General features: G+C 39.6%; 1 protein-coding gene across 1 annotated transcript; it reads left to right on the top strand.

Annotated features, from left to right (window-relative positions):
• The first annotated feature begins 3793 nt into the window (after positions 1–3793).
• Positions 3794–17692, top strand: LOC111576588 (lon protease homolog 2, peroxisomal). Its single transcript, XM_055008779.1, has 8 exons — positions 3794–4520; positions 4767–4917; positions 6604–6730; positions 9352–9494; positions 13452–13537; positions 14061–14268; positions 15912–16102; positions 16627–17692. The coding sequence occupies exons 1-8, from the start codon at positions 4398–4400 to the stop codon at positions 16855–16857; spliced, it is 1260 nt and encodes a 419-aa protein (XP_054864754.1). The 5' UTR covers positions 3794–4397; the 3' UTR covers positions 16858–17692.
• Positions 17693–18258: the final 566 nt, after the last annotated feature.

Raw genomic sequence — 18258 nt, 5'->3', positions numbered from 1 at the left:
TTGATAAAGCCATCTGTGAATGATAAACAAGTACAATGTTTTGGTACTGTTTTCCAACAAATGTTAATAATCCTCATGTTGTTTATATCTGGCAATGTTCATCCAAACCAAGGGCCTGCTAATGGCGATGCTCATACTATTGCCTCTAATTTGACATTGACTGATTTCTGTGAATGCAAATCATTGGGCTTTTTACATGCCAATATCTGTAGTTTGTTACCTAAACTGCTGACCCAGATGTCTTTGCTGTCTCAGAATCATGGCTCAAGAAAAGTGTTACCAACTCTGAAATCTTAATACCTGGCTATAATGTTTTTCACCAGGATAGAGGCACTAAGGGTAGGGGTATGGCTATCTTTGTTAAAGACCTCCTGCAATGCTGTGTATCCCTGTCTAAGTCAGTTCCCAAGCAATTTAAATTGTTAGTTTTAAAGCTGAAACTATCAAAAATCTTTTCTCTCTCAGTAGCTGCTTGCTATAGACCACCCTCTGCCCCAGCTTGTGCACTAACATGTCTGTGAATCTCTGGCTTCTCACATCTTCTCTGAATTTTTCCTTACGGGTGATTTAAACTGGGATATGTCCAACCCACCTGATTTAGCTTCACAGCAATTTGATGCACTAAACTTAACTCAAATTATAACTGAGCCTACCAGATTTAATTTAAAATCTCCCTCAGCTGCCACATTGATAGATCTTATCCTGACCAACACGCCATCCAAATACCAATCTGGAGTCTTCTGTCAAGACCTGAGTGATCACTGTGCTATAGCATGCATTCGCTGTAGCCTCTCAGTCCAACGCTCACCTTTGATCATGAAAAATCACTCACTGAAGAAGTTTGATGTTCAGGCCTTTCTACATGATGTGGCAGCTGTGAACTGGGACAGAATTAGCTTAATTCCCTCTATTGATGATGCCTGGTCTGACTTTAAAGATTCCTTCAAAATTATCATTGATAAACACTCCCCAATGAAAAGATTCAGGACCAAGAATCGACACAGCCCCTGGTTCTCCCCTGACCTGGCTGACTTGATCCATCAGAAAAATGCCCTATGGCAGAGAGCCAGGTCCTCCCAGACTCCTGTCGATTGGCTTGCCTTTAGACAATGCAGGAATAAAACCACGCATGCGATCAGGACAGCCAAAATCAACTACTTCAGGGAGACATTCTCAAGTTGTGGCTCTGACCAGAAGAAGTTTAGGAAAACAGTCAAGTCTTTGGAAAACAAAATCACTTCTCCCCTACTTCCTGTATCCATGAAATTTGATGCCATAATTGTCACTGATAAGTCACGCATGGCTTCACTCTTCAACCAACATTTCATGAACTCATCACAGATCTTCACTGCTCTGGCCTTCATCACTGCTCATTCATACAAGCCTCCTCCTTCTACTGATGCCAGCTTCTCTTTGCAACCAATCTTGATCTCAGAAGTACTGGAGGAACTTTCCAAGCTGGATTCTAACAAATCTGCCAGTGCTGACGGGATCGACCCCTTATTTTTAAAAGTAGCTGCTCGCACTATTGCTGCTCCCATTACACACTTGTTTAACTTGTCCATTTGTTTGTCAGTTTTTCATTCTGACTGGAAATCAGCCGTAATCATCCCTCTCTTCAAAGGCAGCTCTGGCTCTGACCCCAACTGTTACAGGCCAGTCTCCATCTTGCCTTGCCTGGCCAAAGTCATGGAGAGGCTAGTTCACCAACAGCTAAGCCATTTCAATAACTTGACACATGTCCTGTCAGATTTGCAGTCAGGTTTCAGAACTGGCCATGGGTGCATCACTGCCATCCTAAAGGTTCTTGCTGACATCTTTACCGCTATGGACAACAAGCAGGCCAACATAGCCACCTTCATAGACCTGGCCAAGGCCTTTGATTCAGTAGACCACACAATCCTTCTGCAAAGGCTCCCTAGCATTGGCCTGTCCTCAAGCTGTATTAACTGGTTTGCCAGCTATCTTAATAATCGTGTACAGCGAATAAAGTCAGAGAACTTCATATCAGGACTTCTGATCATCGCTAAGGGTGTACCTCAAGGCTCCATCTTGGGCCCAACTTTGTTTTCCATCTACATTAATGATGTGGCCAAAGCTATTGGTGCCTCCCGGATACACCTCTACGCTGATGACACCATTATTTACTCCACTGGCCCATCACTTCACTCTGCTGCATCTACCCTTCAACTCAGCCTTGCTTCAATTGAGGAGTCTTTTCAAGACCTTCACTTGCACCTCAGTTCTAAGAAAACAAAATGTATGCTATTCAACCAGACAAACAGTGTCTCCAGCCCCCCTAAGATCACCTGTGCAGATGGCTCATATCTGGAATTCATTAATTCCTACAAGTATCTAGGCCTCTGGCTGGACTCTTCACTCTCTTTCATTCCTCACATCAACATTCTACAGGCTAAAATCAAATCTAGGATGGCCTCCTTTACATACTCTGCCAAAAACATTCTTGTGAAGATGACCATCCTCCCCATGTTTGACTACTGCAACATCATCTATAAAATGGCCCCTAAGTGTGCCCTGAACAGGCTTGATGTCCTCCATCACTCAGCCATCTGTCTTGCCACAGGTGCTCCTTTCTCCACCCACCATTGCAACCTCTACAAACTGGTGGGTTGGTCCTCCCTTGACACCAGGTGACTCCAACACTGGCTCTCACTCATTTAATAGACCCTATCAGGGAAGACACCTCAATACCTCTCCAACCTCCTACATCCTTCCCATAACAACTACCACCTGAGGTCCATTGATTTCATAACACTTTCTGTCCCCCAAGGGTCACACTGTCTTTGGCTGGAAGTCCTTTCGATTTGCTGCAGCGATCCATTGGAATTCCCTCCAAAAATCTCTGAAACTGCCATCACTTCCATCACCACACATTTTCAAGCAGAAACTTCAGCAGACCCTTGTTGACCACCGCACATGCTGAATATTTTTCATTGTATTTCTAGCATTAATTTAGGGTGTTTTTGATCTCTGTTTAAACACTTGTGTGTAATTTTTTATATATGTACTTGTTTATTTGTTATCTTCCTGCTGGGGCCTCTTGCCAGGTCATCATTGTAAATGAGAAATTGTTCTCAATTGATCTTACCTGGAAAAATAAAGAATAAAAAAAAAATCATTATTTTCCCCCAATATTTCACCCATTATCAGCTGTTTTTTTTTCGTATTTATTCATCCAAAAGTTGCAGATATTAAATTAATGGCTTGATGAGAAATAACAGGGAAATTTCTGCATTATCAGTTTTTTTGAACACATGGAACTTCTCATGACATTTTCAACTATTTTTTGCATTTCAACTCACCTGTAATCAGAAACTACGTGAACTACTTGTCCAATATTGCAGAATGGCACGATGTTAAATGACATTGAACAATTTCAAACTTTTATCTTTATTAGTTCCTGAGATATTGTCGTTCAAACTTACACTCAGCTTTTCAATAAATGTGTTGAAAGTGGGTTGACAGGTAGTTTTTTAAGCACATTAGCTCGGAAAGCACTTGATATATCAAGCTAAGCTGTCACAAACATCTTTATGAATATCCATATTTTATGCTAGAAAAATTTCAGGCAATTTCAGCAGAAATTGTTCTAAAAACTTGATGATTTGAGATGGAATCATAACTTTAAATCTCTCGCACCTTGCATCAGGTTAGTTCTGCAACCCAAACAATAAAGTTATGATGAACTACAGTATACTGAAGGTAGCTGCTTCAACCTGAATCTGCATAGATAGCAGTTATGTATGGTACTTAACTTCCATGAGAAATGAAGCAGAAAACTGTCAAAACACACCCAACACAGAAGTTCTATTCCAAGTTTATAATGTCGTGTTTGATTGACAGATTGCGTATTGGAGCCTGTTGTGTGTGTGACGAGAGGGCATCGGGGTTAAAGAGTTCATCTCAGATTACAGGGAGGATCTTGCTGTTTTTAAAAGAAGGCTAAACAGTGGAGACACGGTATCACAACCAGATGAGCAACATGTGTCCTTCATACCAACAGCAGGAGGGCGAGAGATAAAGATGAAAGTTATTTAACGGTCCGTTATTCAATTTGTTCAACTTAAAAAAATGTCTCAGAGGTTCTTGTGCTGTCTTTTTTTCAGTTTTTGTTTCATCAGAAACTGCACAGGTGGTACCCGATTGGATTTGATCTGGATTCATTTCAAATTTTTTTTTGTTTCAGTATTGTAGTAATGTAGTATATGACAAAAACTGCTAGAGACAGGTCTGTGATGTATATGTTTCTGCACTTTCCTGTTGCCATCAGTGACACAAATTACTTGAGATGGTTCAAAACTGGGTGGAAATATGAACAGAGTACATCAGCTTTTTAAATCTTTACCCATGTCTCCAGGCGTACATATGTAGGGAGTATGCCCGGCCGCATTATCAACGGTTTGAAGACGGTAGGCGTCAATAATCCCGTTTTCCTCCTGGATGAGGTGGATAAACTGGGGAAAAGCCTGCAAGGAGACCCTGCAGCTGCTCTGCTAGAGGTCAGTTAGTCTTTCTCTCTCAGATTTCTTGTAGAAATTTATCAAGTTGCTTCACGGATTATGTATTCCCTGAACAAAACCTTAACATTTGCGTGTGCTCACAGTCACTTGCTTGTTCAATCTTAATGTGCACCCTCACCAGACCTCCTTTAAATTATTTTTGTGTTTTTTATATCTTTTTTTAGGTTTCCAGCCAAATTAATTCATTTTGATTAAGCACTAAACTGAAACCATATCTTTTCTTAGGTCCTGGACCCAGAACAGAACCACAGCTTCACCGACCATTACCTCAACGTGGCCTTCGACCTCTCCCAAGTGCTCTTCATTGCCACTGCAAACAACACAGCAACCATTCCCCCAGCCCTGCTGGACAGGATGGAGGTGCTGCAGGTACCAGGTGGGTGGCTCTGCTTTAAATGTCCCATACTATGCCAGATTTTCAGCAAACTAATGAAAATCTCACATGTTTTTAGAGTGTGTCTTTCACTTTTTCATCTCAAAATACCAAAAAGATAATTCATTTCACCATGATGGGATAGCTTCTGGTTTTAGTCCTGTTCTAAACAGACTGTTTCAGTGTCTGTATCTTTAAATACGGTTGAGCTGCTGCTGTCCATAACCCCTTCAGGAAGAAAACTCTCTCTGTGTCTGTGTTTGGAGTAAAATAGTTGACCATGGCAGCTGACTTAAGATGTGAATGAAACCATGTGGCTTTGTATCGCTTGTTGCTAAATTTGTCGACATTGTTGGTCATCTGTAGTTTTGCGGTACATAACAACAGTGTGGTAATGGCTCTGAAGTGACTGCTGGTTAACATGTAGACTAAATGGGGTAAATTTCAGCCTTTATTTTGGACTTGTTTTGTTGTCTGTTGAAACAGAAAAACATATAAATGTAAAATAAAAACAGCTTTAATGGGAATTCAGCTGTGTTAATTGTATGTTATGCACAACATGGGAGCACAGAGAGCAGGAGAGAAGCTAGCAGATGGAAACTGTGACTGAAATTAAAGCACAACGGCAAACATGAGAAGACATTAACCCACCCCTGGTTCTTGTTTAGTGGGTTCAGATGTATCTTAAAGTTTCCACCATCTCTGAAAGTCCCTCAGGTTTAAGATCTCCACAGAGCTGTGACCTGTAGGCATATGATCAAAGCTAATGGTAATATTAGCCACATTAGCGGCACAACATGCCAACATGAATTCAACTGAAAATTTTTGATTGTTGTGGTGATTTTAGCACCAATAATTAAAGTAATCCACTAGATCTTGATGCCAGGAGTACATGAAAATTCTTGTGTTCACTCTCATTCATTTGGTGAGCTCTACTCAGGGTTGAGTTAGCAAAAGCAGCTCAAGAAAGTAAATAAACCTGGTGGACTGAGAGGCAGCTGATGAGTCTGAATGACTGACCTAGATTATACAGTTTGAGGTAGATGACAATTGGTTCATTAGCTGGTGGTTAGTACTTCAGTGAAATTCTGTCTGGCTTGTAAAGGTGGGAGGCTATCAAGCTTGAAGAAGTCTTCATATTTTAACAGTCGGTTCTTTACACTTCCAAGTTTTTAACAACCAGACAACACAATGGAAAATGTATTTTCTCCGTATAGGACCTCTAAGGATTCATCTCCACAGGTTCCATTTGATGTTGAAGCCAAACTTTTGCTTGAGTAATAGCCCTAATTTCAAGCAGAGTACATCTGCGTAACTGAATTTATGCTTCACACTCACAGGGAACAGATGTAGCAAGACTGTTTCCAACTCTTTATCCACTCACATATATTTTCTCTCAGCAGATGTGCAGTCACACGATTCATCACCAAGTATTTGGGGCCAGCAGTATTTATTCCCAATACAGTTAGTCATATATTACCAATAATAAGACATTTACCTATTAGATATAAAGAGACGGTACTTATATAATCTTTGCTTTCTCGCACTGTATTATATCACCATAATTTGATGGCAAAACAATCGATCACCTTCCTAAAAATGTTGACAGGATGTCAAACATTAAGCCAATTTTTGATGTAGAATTGCTTTTTTATCCTTTTTTTTTGTTTAAGCTGTCCATTATTTCAGGCTACACCCAGGAGGAGAAGGTGGAGATCGCTCACCGTCACCTGATCCCAAACCAGCTGGAGCAGCATGGATTAACCCCTCAGCAGCTGCATATACCTCAGGACACCACGCAGGATGTCATCAGCAGGTAATAACACAGAAATAAACAATACGAGAAGGACTTAATTACATAAGTGCAATGACACTTTTTATTTGCAGCAATTGTTGAGGAGAACAAGCTGACTTGGCTTTGTAGGAAGGTGACAAAATCCATCTATCAGCACTTCCTAATGCTCAATAACTGACACATTCTTAATTGTTTATTCTGTGCTACAAACTTGCTGTGGATTTCTGCAAGGCTATGTATGAACGTTTTCTTGGCAGAACTATGTTTGTGCAGGTTTTTCCAGATTCTTGGAATACTTACGTGATGATCTGCAGTATATGCCATCATAAAACTGTCAGTCTGGATGAGTTGTGACATTCCATTTGTGCCTCCTTTTATCTAGGCGAATTTTATACAATGAGAAGTTGAAAAAAGGACCCTATTTTGTGGCTTGTTGTAGAGATTTGGCACAGATACTCTTGTTCAAAAGGGTTTTGTATTGTAATATCAAAACAAAAAAGCTGCCCGCTAGATTCTGATTTTGTATCAAAATGGCAAGTGGAAAATATCAGAGTGATTTATCGAGAGACTTGGAGAATCAGTGTCAAAAAGCATCGATTCTCCAATGATGCAGGTAAGCGAGACATTTAATGTTGGTTCTTCCCATAACTTTTCACCCATCTGCCTTTTATGTGTCTTCTCAATAAGCTCTTGATTTATTTATTTATTACTTGATTTATTTTCTTCAACACTTCAATCCTGAAACTCAACAGTGTGTTGTCCTTCAGGCCTCCTCTGGTTCCTCAAACTCTACAGTCTCCAGTGAATGTTTGTTGTATGAGTGTTTATATAGAGATAAGTAGATTTTCATACTGCTGCTGCAGTAGCCTCAGTCTGCTGTTGATAGATCTCACAGTAAGAATTCCATTCAGTGAATTTCCTTGTATTTATGTGGATGATGCTGCAGAGATGCCGCTACATTTAGAAAAAGAGAAGTTTTTAGTGTGAGGGGAGTGAAGCAAAGAGCTGGCAGCTAACATCTGAGGCTCACTAGGAATTCCACTTCTGGTCTTCGGAGGCTACTATTAAGTTGTCAAGTGGTTTCATGGGTATTTGTTTTGAGTGTTGACCAGCAGTTGTCAGACAGCGTGACCTTCTGATTAGAGAACACGTCCTTCAACCGCATGGCTGTCAAATTGGTTCTGCGTCACTTCTAAACATCTCAAACCAGTTTCTCTAATTTTTTTGGACGCTAACATGATTTTAAGGGTAACGTTTGATAAGATGTTGCACCAAACAGCCTGATCTGCCATGTGTACGAAGAAATGTGCAAACATAGAGAGGCTTCTGCTCATTCCAGATGTTCAACAGTATTTTGTCTGCAGACCTGCAGAGCTTCTTGACAATGCTAGTTGCTATAGTAACAGCCTTGATATTCATTCTCTGAGGGATACTTCCACTTTTTACTGGTTGGATCTTGTAGCAACCAATAACATAATGCCTGCCAATAGCGTAATCATTTTTGGCCATTGTAAATGTAATAAAGCCAATAACGTAATAACTTTATTTAAATGCAGTCCTATTTATGTATTATTACATTATTGGTTGCCGTTATTACATTTTCAAAGGATTTTTTTAATGCTAAGCCGATAACGTAATAACTTTATTTAAATGCAGTCCTATTTATGTATTATTACATTATCGGTTGCCGTTATTACATTTATAACGTAATAACTTATTACATTATTGGAAAAATTGTTAGTACATTATTGGCTCAAAAAACTTATTACATTATTGGTAAGTTATTACTTTATTGACTTTATTACATTTAAAATGGCCAAAATGAATATGTTATTGGCGGGTATTACGTTATCGACCATTATTACATTATAGGTTGCTACAGATCTCTTTATAATATAAAAAGCACAAGAGGGTGTGATGAGTTGGGTTTCAGAAAGATGGTAAAGATACAGCAAAACTAGGCTTTTTGTGCCATTTCTTTTAAGGTTTTAATGTTTTTGCCATTAAAAAATAATAATTATTATCTCGGAAAGCATTTGATATATCAGGATACTGTTTTAACCCTTTGATGCACAACATGGGTCAAAAATGACCCAAATTCAATGGAAAATGGGTATCTCTTGATCCACGTTGTGCATCAAAGGGTTAAATAAACCTGATTCTGATTCCTGAACAGCAATTTTGAAGTTCATTGTGGCGACTAATCGAAAAACGAGCAAGATGGCGGAGCTGAGGCAGGTTATGTAAATGTCTGCAAAACTTTAAGCCTTTATACAATTTGAACAAGTGAGTTATTTAAAAGTTAATCTACTGTATAGTTGTCATGATTGAGGAAATTAGCCATAGACACCAAAAAGGTATTTGTACTAGGCTGTAAGTATGTTAAATTCTGCTGTAAAGTTGGACATTTTAGCATGTGGGTCCCAGGGACTGGCTCGCGCTTGAAAGCAGCCTCAAGTGGCCATTTAAGGAACTGCACGTCCACATTGTGCTTTATTTTTCAGCCTCAGAAGTCGCTGCTTGATTCCGACCAAGATGCAGTTATTTATGTAGCAACAGATGTCCCAGTGAAACCTCATCCTACATCGAAGTAATTTCTTTCATTTGTTCTTGTTTTGTTCATTTTTTCTTGCATCCTTTAGGTACACTCGGGAGGCGGGCGTACGATCCCTGGAGAGGAAGATCGGTGCGATCTGCCGAGCCGTCGCCGTGAAGGTCGCTGAGAGTCACCGACTAACCAAAACCGAGACTTCAACTGAGAACCAGCAGCAGCAGCAGGAGGGAGGTGAGAAGCTGATCCGACGGTCTGTTTTCTGTGTCTGGCAGTGAGATCAAGCAGGTTGTTAAATCTGTCAGCATGGACCTGCCTGTCTGCACATAAAATAGTAACTCTGTCCACACCGTCTAATAAAAAGCCACGGAGTGAAGGTTTTAGTGACAGTCAGACAATGTTTTCAACTTTTATAAGGTAATTACTGTAAATAGGAATTTATTTCTACTATACTGTACATTGTAGTGTACGACAAATTTCAAAGTAAATGCAGGCTTCCACCAGAAAATATGCTTTCAGTAATCCAAGAGGACTTCATTCTTGGAAAAAAAAAAGAATCACCAGATGACATGAATAACCGTTTGGAAAGAATCATTGTAGAAACAAAAAATAATTTCATAAAAGCTGACAATGTATAACTCTGGCAAAGGAATCCGAAAAAGTTTTTTGCTACTCAGATCTGGATTTGTATTTGTGGTTCAGATTTAAATGGTCAAAATAATGAGTCGTGGTGGCGACAACTGGAAGATGTTGCTGACAGATTTCCTGTTTTTGGTCAACATCATCTTCACTGGAGTCAGATTATATCCCTGCATTAACTAGAGCTGCACAAGTATGGTCATTATGATAGTCAGGATTGTTTTGATCAATAATGAGATACATTATTGCTATTATTATGAGTTATTTATTATTATTATTATTTTCGGGCCAAATGATTTTGCCACATTTCTGCTAATATACACATCTTTCAATCTTTTGCTTTATGGTACCCTTTAAAATGATCGTCACTTAAAACCAGTGCATGTCTAGAGGCAAAATATAAATTAAATTGTCTCCTGCTGACCATCTGCTTATCAATAGATGCTACAATTCACTGATGTTCCCTGAATGCCTCACATGCAGGCTACAGTGCAGCTCGGATAGCTATGCAGCCAAAAATGACTTTGAATAGTGTGAAATAAGGTGTGTGCTAATGTCAGATTGACCCCAATTGAAACTGAATGACTTTACCTATGTTGAAGAAATTTCACTCGTAGTCCTTTGAAGTTTGCTGTAGTGGTATGTTTTATTGGTATTTCCGGTGTTGGTGTTTACGGTGGATTTACCAACACAGAGTGTGGGTCTGCAAATGTAAGTCGACCCAGAGCATTTTCAGGGTACACATTTTATAAGAATGTCAGAGGACGGATCAAAGGGTAGGGAGGGGGCTGTATGTAACTACCAAGGTGAAGAGTGGTTTATTTGCGTATTGGTTGTCATTGACAGAACAGAACAAAAAGGTAACTGAATCAAGAAGTCTGATAAACAATTACAAATAACAAAGGTGGGACAACAAAAGGTAAGAGGTTGGTCTGGCAGACAGTAGCACATAATAAATGATACAAGAAATGTGGATAACCAGGGGAAATGGAGTGACACGTGATGGTAAGTATCTGTAGCAAAAGTTTCGGTATTTTCTTCATCACCTACATGGGCTGTTTTCAATGAGTGGAGCATTTAAAACAATAATGCCGCAGTCAGTCACAGTTAATTTATTTTGGAGAAACCAGCATTTTGGTTGAGGCTGAATACATTTAGATTACACATGATATACTAGACAATATGTAGCTCTAGTATATTAACTCTGGGCTGATTTAATTCTTTAAGTATTTAGCAGCATCAAAACCTCTAGTAATGGATGTGAGGATTGTTAAACTAACAACTGTACAGATGTGTCAGTCCGAATATCAGACGGATCAGTAATAAAAGCTGTTGTATTTAGTATTTGTAAGAGGGACAGGTTTGGTCACTGAATGCTGAGACTACAGATCGCCTGTAAAGCATTTTAAAAGGCTGCCCTGTCCAGACTGTTGGCAAACTCATGTAAGAACTGGAAACCATTTTTACTAAATCGGTGTCTTTCTGTCATGTTGTGTGCAAACTAAAGACTCGACAGCCGCCTGCTGTCAGACACTTTCCACGTGCGGTGCAGTTCATTTCAAATGCGTCTAAATCATTCAGCTGTTAGGTCAGATGGGAGCTAGGTGTTTCCCATCATGCTGTGAGGCTTCAAAAACTGCAGCCTGCATCGGAGGGACGTCAGCGCAAATCTGGATCAAGTCAGACAGAAAACTAACCAGTATTGTTCAGGCATCGCTGGTGATCAGTTCTGCACAGATCTGGTCAGATCTAATCACTTTTGAACCTTCTTCCTATTTATTTCTGCTAAGCTAAAGCTGTGAGCACGTTCAGGCCTTCTCTCTCTGTTATAGCCCTGAGAAAGACAGATGCTGCAGAAGAGGATACATGAGAGACGACTGCGGTCCCCGACTTGATCAAGATTAGATATTGTCTAGTCTGGCATGCCTGAGCAGATAAGTTGTCCCCATGTTAGGCTGAAATCTAAATATGGTATTCCTCCCAACTCAATATATACCCAAGGTCGAAGGGAATCCTCAGAATTCATGCTGGCAATGCTCACATAAATGTGCTGCTTTGTTGTGTCACTTCTCCTGATATCAGTAAACCTTTTTCTCAACCTGAGCCATTGGAGTCTCCAGAGTGTCTCTGTGTCTGCCTCCTCATCCTCTCTCAACATCACAGAGCTTCCATAACAGTAAACATAAACCTGGTTAGTGAGGGATGAACCACGAGCTCAGCAGTCAAACTGAGCATTTCTTCATCTGCAAGTTGCTCTGTTCATTGAAAACAGCCCATACAGGTGAAGTTAGTCAGTTTTATTTTGGTATCTGGAACTGAATGATGTTGTATTTTAATTTATGATCAAAACGCAAAAAGTCAGACCAAAAGAAAGACAAAAAACAGCAAAAACAAGCCAAAATATCACAAAAATGAGACACAAAATCATAAAAATGACGACAATTGACATGACACAAAACAAAAAGACAAAAACATTAAATGGCACAAGACAAAAGACACAAAATGACAAAAACGAGACAAAAAATGACAAAGCGAAAAACAAAACGACAAAAAAATTGCCAACACAAGCGAGACAAAAATGATACACAAGCAATGAATAAAGCGCAACACAAATTGACAAAAATAAGACAAAAAACACAAGCGAGACAAAAAGGAAACACAAAACGACACAAACATGAGACAAACGACAAGTCAGACAAAAAAGACAAAAAAACAACAGCATATTACAAAAATGAGACACAAAATAATAAAAACGAGACGCAAAATGAGACACCATGACACAAAGCAAAAAAGAGACAAAAAATTAGACAAAAAAAGTAACAAGGTTACAAAAAAATGGAGAAATGACACAAGCGAGACAAAAAAAAGCCACAAGCAAAAAGACAAAACGGCAAAAAAATTGACAACACAAGCGAGACAAAAAAACAAAACGACAAAAACGATACACAAAACAATGAATAAAGCGAAGCACAAAATGGCAAAAATAAGACAAAAAACACAAGCGAGACAAAAAGGAAACACAAAATGACACAAACATGAGACAAACGACAAAAGTCAGACAAAAAACAAGACAAAATATTAATATACACCGAACAATCTAGTTTATACTTTTACTTTATTATCAAAACAACTTGTCGAGGTCTGGAAATTGTTTTAAATTTATAGTTTTACAAATTGCAGTTAATGTCTTCTCTGTAATTTCTACATTTTACAAAGTCATCCCACGGGCCGGATTGGACCCTCTGGAGGGCCGGTTTTGGCCCACGGGCCACATGTTTGACAGTCCTGCTCTAGGGTCTTACTTCCACAATTTTCTCTCCTCAAAGTCTGGGGATGTTTGCAGGATGCTGTGTCTTCATGTTCACTTTCAGTAATGAGATTATTCCTACAATCTGCAGTCACCTGATTCTAGAAAACATGGATGTACATGAGAGACGTTCTTGCTTTAATCTGGTTTTTAGCCGCCTGACTCCTCCTGTGTGGCCTCTCGGTGATAACATGAATCTTTTACCTGCTTTAACAGATGCTGTTATGCTATTTGTGTGTTTCCAGACAAGGCGGCGCCCCCGGAGATGCCCATAGTGATCGACCATGTCGCCCTCAAAGACATCCTGGGCCCTCCGCTGTTTGAAATGGAGGTGAGCGCAGAGAGGAAGAGTCCGGGCGGAGCTCACATTCAGAGCAGCCTCTCTGGAGAGTTAGCTTTGTACATGGTGTAGCGAGGCGCCAGAGAGGCAGTAAATTACAGGAACATGTGCAGGACGACTGCCTGAATTTGCAGGGCCTCAGAGAATACCGGGGATCTCTGTCAGAGCTCATGAATAAAAAGGAAGCCTGTTGAAAGTGCCTCACAGCTGCTGTTCATGAAGTCTGAATGGCTGAAAGCGCAGTAGGGGAACGCAGGTGTCACCATTCAGAATGATGTGAAGAAAGATTGTGTTTTTTCTGATATCACCTCTGCTTCATCGCTCTGTAATTCGTTCTCCCTCTGAACTTGTTTTATTCATGCATGTTCTCTCCCTCCATTCATCTGTCCAGGTCATGTCGACCTTGTTTCTCACATCCAGGACTGAATTTATGATGATTACAAAGCCTCCTCCTTGGAGTCTCTCTGTCTCCAAACGCAGCCTTACAGATGTTTTTCTTTGTGCGTGTTGGAAGGTGTCCGAGCGGCTCACCCTGCCCGGCGTCGCTCTGGGGCTGGCCTGGACGCCGCTAGGCGGGGAGATCATGTTCGTGGAGGCCAGTCGGACGGAAGGGGAAGGTCAGCTCACTCTGACGGGTCAGCTGGGAGACGTTATGAAAGAATCTGCTCATTTGGCCATCAGCTGGCTGAGAGCGAACGCTAAAACCTACCAGCTCACCAACAGTGAGTTCACATCCAGATGTGCATATATCTTCGTTCTGTGCATGATCTTCCATAAATCATATGAACTGTGGGAGCGGCTAGACAATATTATCACCTAACCCTCTGAACCCAAAAAGCTTTTTTGGCAGTTTTTTTTAATGCAGTCATGTTTTTCTTGTGTGTCCTGCACCTTTACAGAAACAACACAGCCATGGCTACAAGTAGAGAGAACCAAAGACTTATGCCATAAATCATCAAACAAGAAAAAAAAACGAAACTTTCTTTGATTAATTAATTTACACAAACTGAAAAAAACTGGAATCAGCATTTATAACAAAGTGCCTACAGGCATCACTAATACTGGGAAAAAAACATAGTGATTCTACCTACTGTAGACATTTTACTACTTGCATTTGTTCATACTTCTCTCCTATCTATTCTGTGCAAACATTGCCTGCAGTTCAGCCGAATAGTTTCTGAATTTTTGTCATGTGACTTTTGATTGCAGCACAGTCACTAAAAGCTTCTGGGTTGTGCCAAGAAGCACATAATTTTTTAGTTTTTGCAAAATCTGGTTAGCACAAATTATGTTTTTTTGCACATTTTTTTAAACAAATGTGATTTGTTTGTTTTTGCAAGTTTATTTTGAACATTTCAACATAAAAAGAAAACAACAAAAGACAATGAATAAGTTGCTCAAAAAGGAGTGGGAAGAAGTTGAAGCTTATTTAATCCCACCCATTCTCCTCATACAATGATTGTAAATGTATTCATTCTGCTTCTTCAGAATACTACCATTTATAAACAACAATAATTACAATAATAAGAATTGTGTACATGATTTAGAATAAATATACACCAATATGTCCATTTACATTCACTCACATACATTCATATACATGCGTTGTAGAAAAAAAAACAGTGGTCTCCAACCTTTTTTGCACCATGAACCAGTTTCAAGTAGGACGATTTTCTGCGGACCGGTCATCCTGCACAAAACAAATAATAATCATTTTTTGTTTTTATTAAAAAAGTGTCCTAAACGAATAAAATGACTTTTTATTGCTAAATATGTATTTACTTCTTACTTACTCCTGTCTCAGTCTCCCCCTCTTATTAAAGAAGCTCTCCAGAGACATTTGTGTTTTATTATTTTTGCCTGGAATAAAGTGATTTTGACAAAATAGCACTCCATGTGTGGAACCACAATTCACAGATGAGTAGTTCAAGGAACTTCATAAAGTTCAAAGAGCAGTAATTCTTTATGTTTTTATAGTTTCTGGCTCTGAAAAAGGCATCATTTTAGCTGTTTTTCCCAAAAAAATAACTTGCCTTTCAAACAAACCACCCGGTTTTGGAGTTCAGAGGGTTAAGGATAAAATAAGATAAGCTTTATTGATCCCTCAATGGGGAAAGACACTTTGAATTCTCACTACTTTTAGTCATGATTGTGCTCTTTCCATGGAGGTGCAGGACTTTGCATTGAAGTAAAAATGAGCCTGCAGTGAGTAAAAATGTGACTGGAGCAAAATAAAACAACACAAAGCGCTTTGGCGGGATACAAATGAGACATGGAAGAAGACAAGAAATAGAAAAGTGCAATAACACTAAAAATGAAGTTATAGTGAAGACTTTAAACTGTACATTTGTGTGTGTTTGATCAGTGGTCGGGGGTCCGGATCCATTAGAGGGAACAGACATCCACCTCCACTTCCCTGCCGGAGCCGTCACCAAGGACGGCCCCTCTGCCGGCGTAACCATAGTAACCTGCCTGGCTTCCTTGTTTAGTGGCCGACTGGTCAGGTCAGACGTCGCCATGACAGGAGAGATCACGCTGAGAGGACTGGTGCTGCCGGTGAGTTTCCACGTCCACCACATATACGCTACTGTTAGAAAGTCTGGGGTCAGAAATGTCCTTATTTTTGAAAGAAAAGCATTTTTTCAATGAAAATAACGTTAATCAGAAGTACAGTCCAGACATTGTTAATGTGGTAAATGACTATTCTAGCTGGAAACGGCTGATTTTTCATGGAAAACATGAACTTGCCTGGGTAACCCCAACCTGCCTAGCCCCTTGATGAGCATCCTAATCTAGCTAATTATTCTTTTAACTTATAATCATTTTTACTATTTATTTTATTTGACTGCTTTGCCTCGTCTCCTTATGTTTTGCTTGATCGTCTCTGTGTTACTCCGCCGAGGAACATGGTGGAGTTATGTGACGATCAGCGTACGTTTGTCTGTCAGTCTGTCAGTCTGTTCGCCACATTACTCAAAAACGAACCAAAGGATTTGTATGAAATTTTCAGGGAAGATCAGAAATGACACAAGGACCAATTGATTCGACTTTGGCCGACCGGATCTTTCTGTCCTCTGCAGGTCGGTGGGATCAAGGACAAGGTTCTGGCAGCTCACCGGTCCGGAGTGAAGAGAGTCATCCTCCCCAAACGCAACGAGAAGGACCTGGAGGAGCTTCCAGCCAATGTCCGAGCCGACCTGGACTTCATCACGGCCTCGAACCTGGACGAGGTCCTGAACGCCTCCTTCGACGGCGGGTTTCCAGGGACGAGCAGCTCACATTCACACCCTCAGCTCAGCAGCAAACTGTAGCGAAAACACAAAGCAGTGGGAATGTGAAGTTCAAACAGTGTTAACAGGTAGCGCTAACGAAGGAGAGAGGATGTGGTCTTTAGGCTTGGACATCTTTTACCTGTGCAGAGGCAGGGATACTCAGTCTTCACCTTAAGGTCCTTTTTGCGATTTACATTCTCAAAATTTAACAGCTGATCTGAGCTAAATGAAGCGATTATTTAGCATCAAATGACAACATGTTATATGAAACAACAGCAGCCTTTTTATTGATGCTTATTAACACTATAGAGGTACTTACAGCTCATGTTGATCACACACTGCGGCCTTTTTTGTGCAGTGTTTTCTGCGCTTTTCTTACACGTGTAAATTCTATTCACAGCGCTGAAGCATCCTCTTGTAATGTGAAGGTGAGGTAATTGATTCTGCAGAGCATCACTTAAGGATTTAGCCTGGAAAACTGAATAATTAAAATGGTTTGTGTACGTGAAGTTGGATGAGATTGAATTCAGATTTCAGCTAGTTAGCGGATGTTTTGCTAATTTCTATAACGTGCAGATTTTTGAATCACTTATCTGTGCAGCTTTCAGACAGCTAGATAGTTTGACAACATGTTTCTTACAGCGTCTAAGACCTTTGATTCAAGAAGTTTAGATCAAGTTTGTTTAACCAAGTCTGTTTATTGAGGCAGAATCTAACAATGGTCAAATTAAGAGCTCAAAAATTGTCACAATGCAGTAAAAGGTGATCAGATGCACGAGAGATTTAACTGTATGATGTAATTAATTAAATTATGTAAAGCTTTGTAGTTCTCTTTGAACCTGCAATTGGTAAAATAAAACTTTTTTTAGTCTCACGTGCGTTTTTCATTATCCCATTTCATTTTTTTTGACTTCACACACACATTTAATGTTTTATTTCTGCTGAGATCAGAGAAACGAAGACTAAAAACATGAAGAGGACGAAGAAGTAGCATAACTTTTTGTAGAATTAGCTTGTTGGCTAAAATGCTAAGATTTAATACAGTGATGCTACATCAGTCAGCAGTAGAATTAAACGCTGGTAAGACGACTTTCTTAAGACTAATGTCGATTTTCTTCTAAATGGAAACATATAAATTGAATATCAATATAATTTGTGCACCACAAGTCTGACTAATTCCACGAAATGAGACTTACACTTCAACTTTATTATTATAAATGGTAGTGTTGTTCAAACTAGTGAATAAACCTCCTTATATTAGCAGTGAAAACACTTTCAAAATGTAAATCGTGATAGTGAAACACACATTTATATCTTATAATGTCAAAATGTGACAAAAAGTAACCAAAAAAAACACTTTTTTGATTTCCTCTCTAAAGTAAATAGACATTAGTGCTCTTTAAAGTCGACCTCGGTTTACTTTACACTGCACGAATGATT

The sequence above is a fragment of the Amphiprion ocellaris genome, unplaced genomic scaffold (assembly GCF_022539595.1).
Source record: "Amphiprion ocellaris isolate individual 3 ecotype Okinawa unplaced genomic scaffold, ASM2253959v1 Aocel_unscaffolded186, whole genome shotgun sequence".
Lineage (NCBI taxonomy): Eukaryota > Metazoa > Chordata > Actinopteri > Pomacentridae > Amphiprion > Amphiprion ocellaris.
The sequence above is the reverse complement of the archived record's forward strand: the minus strand, read 5'-3'. Positions and strand labels throughout refer to the sequence as shown.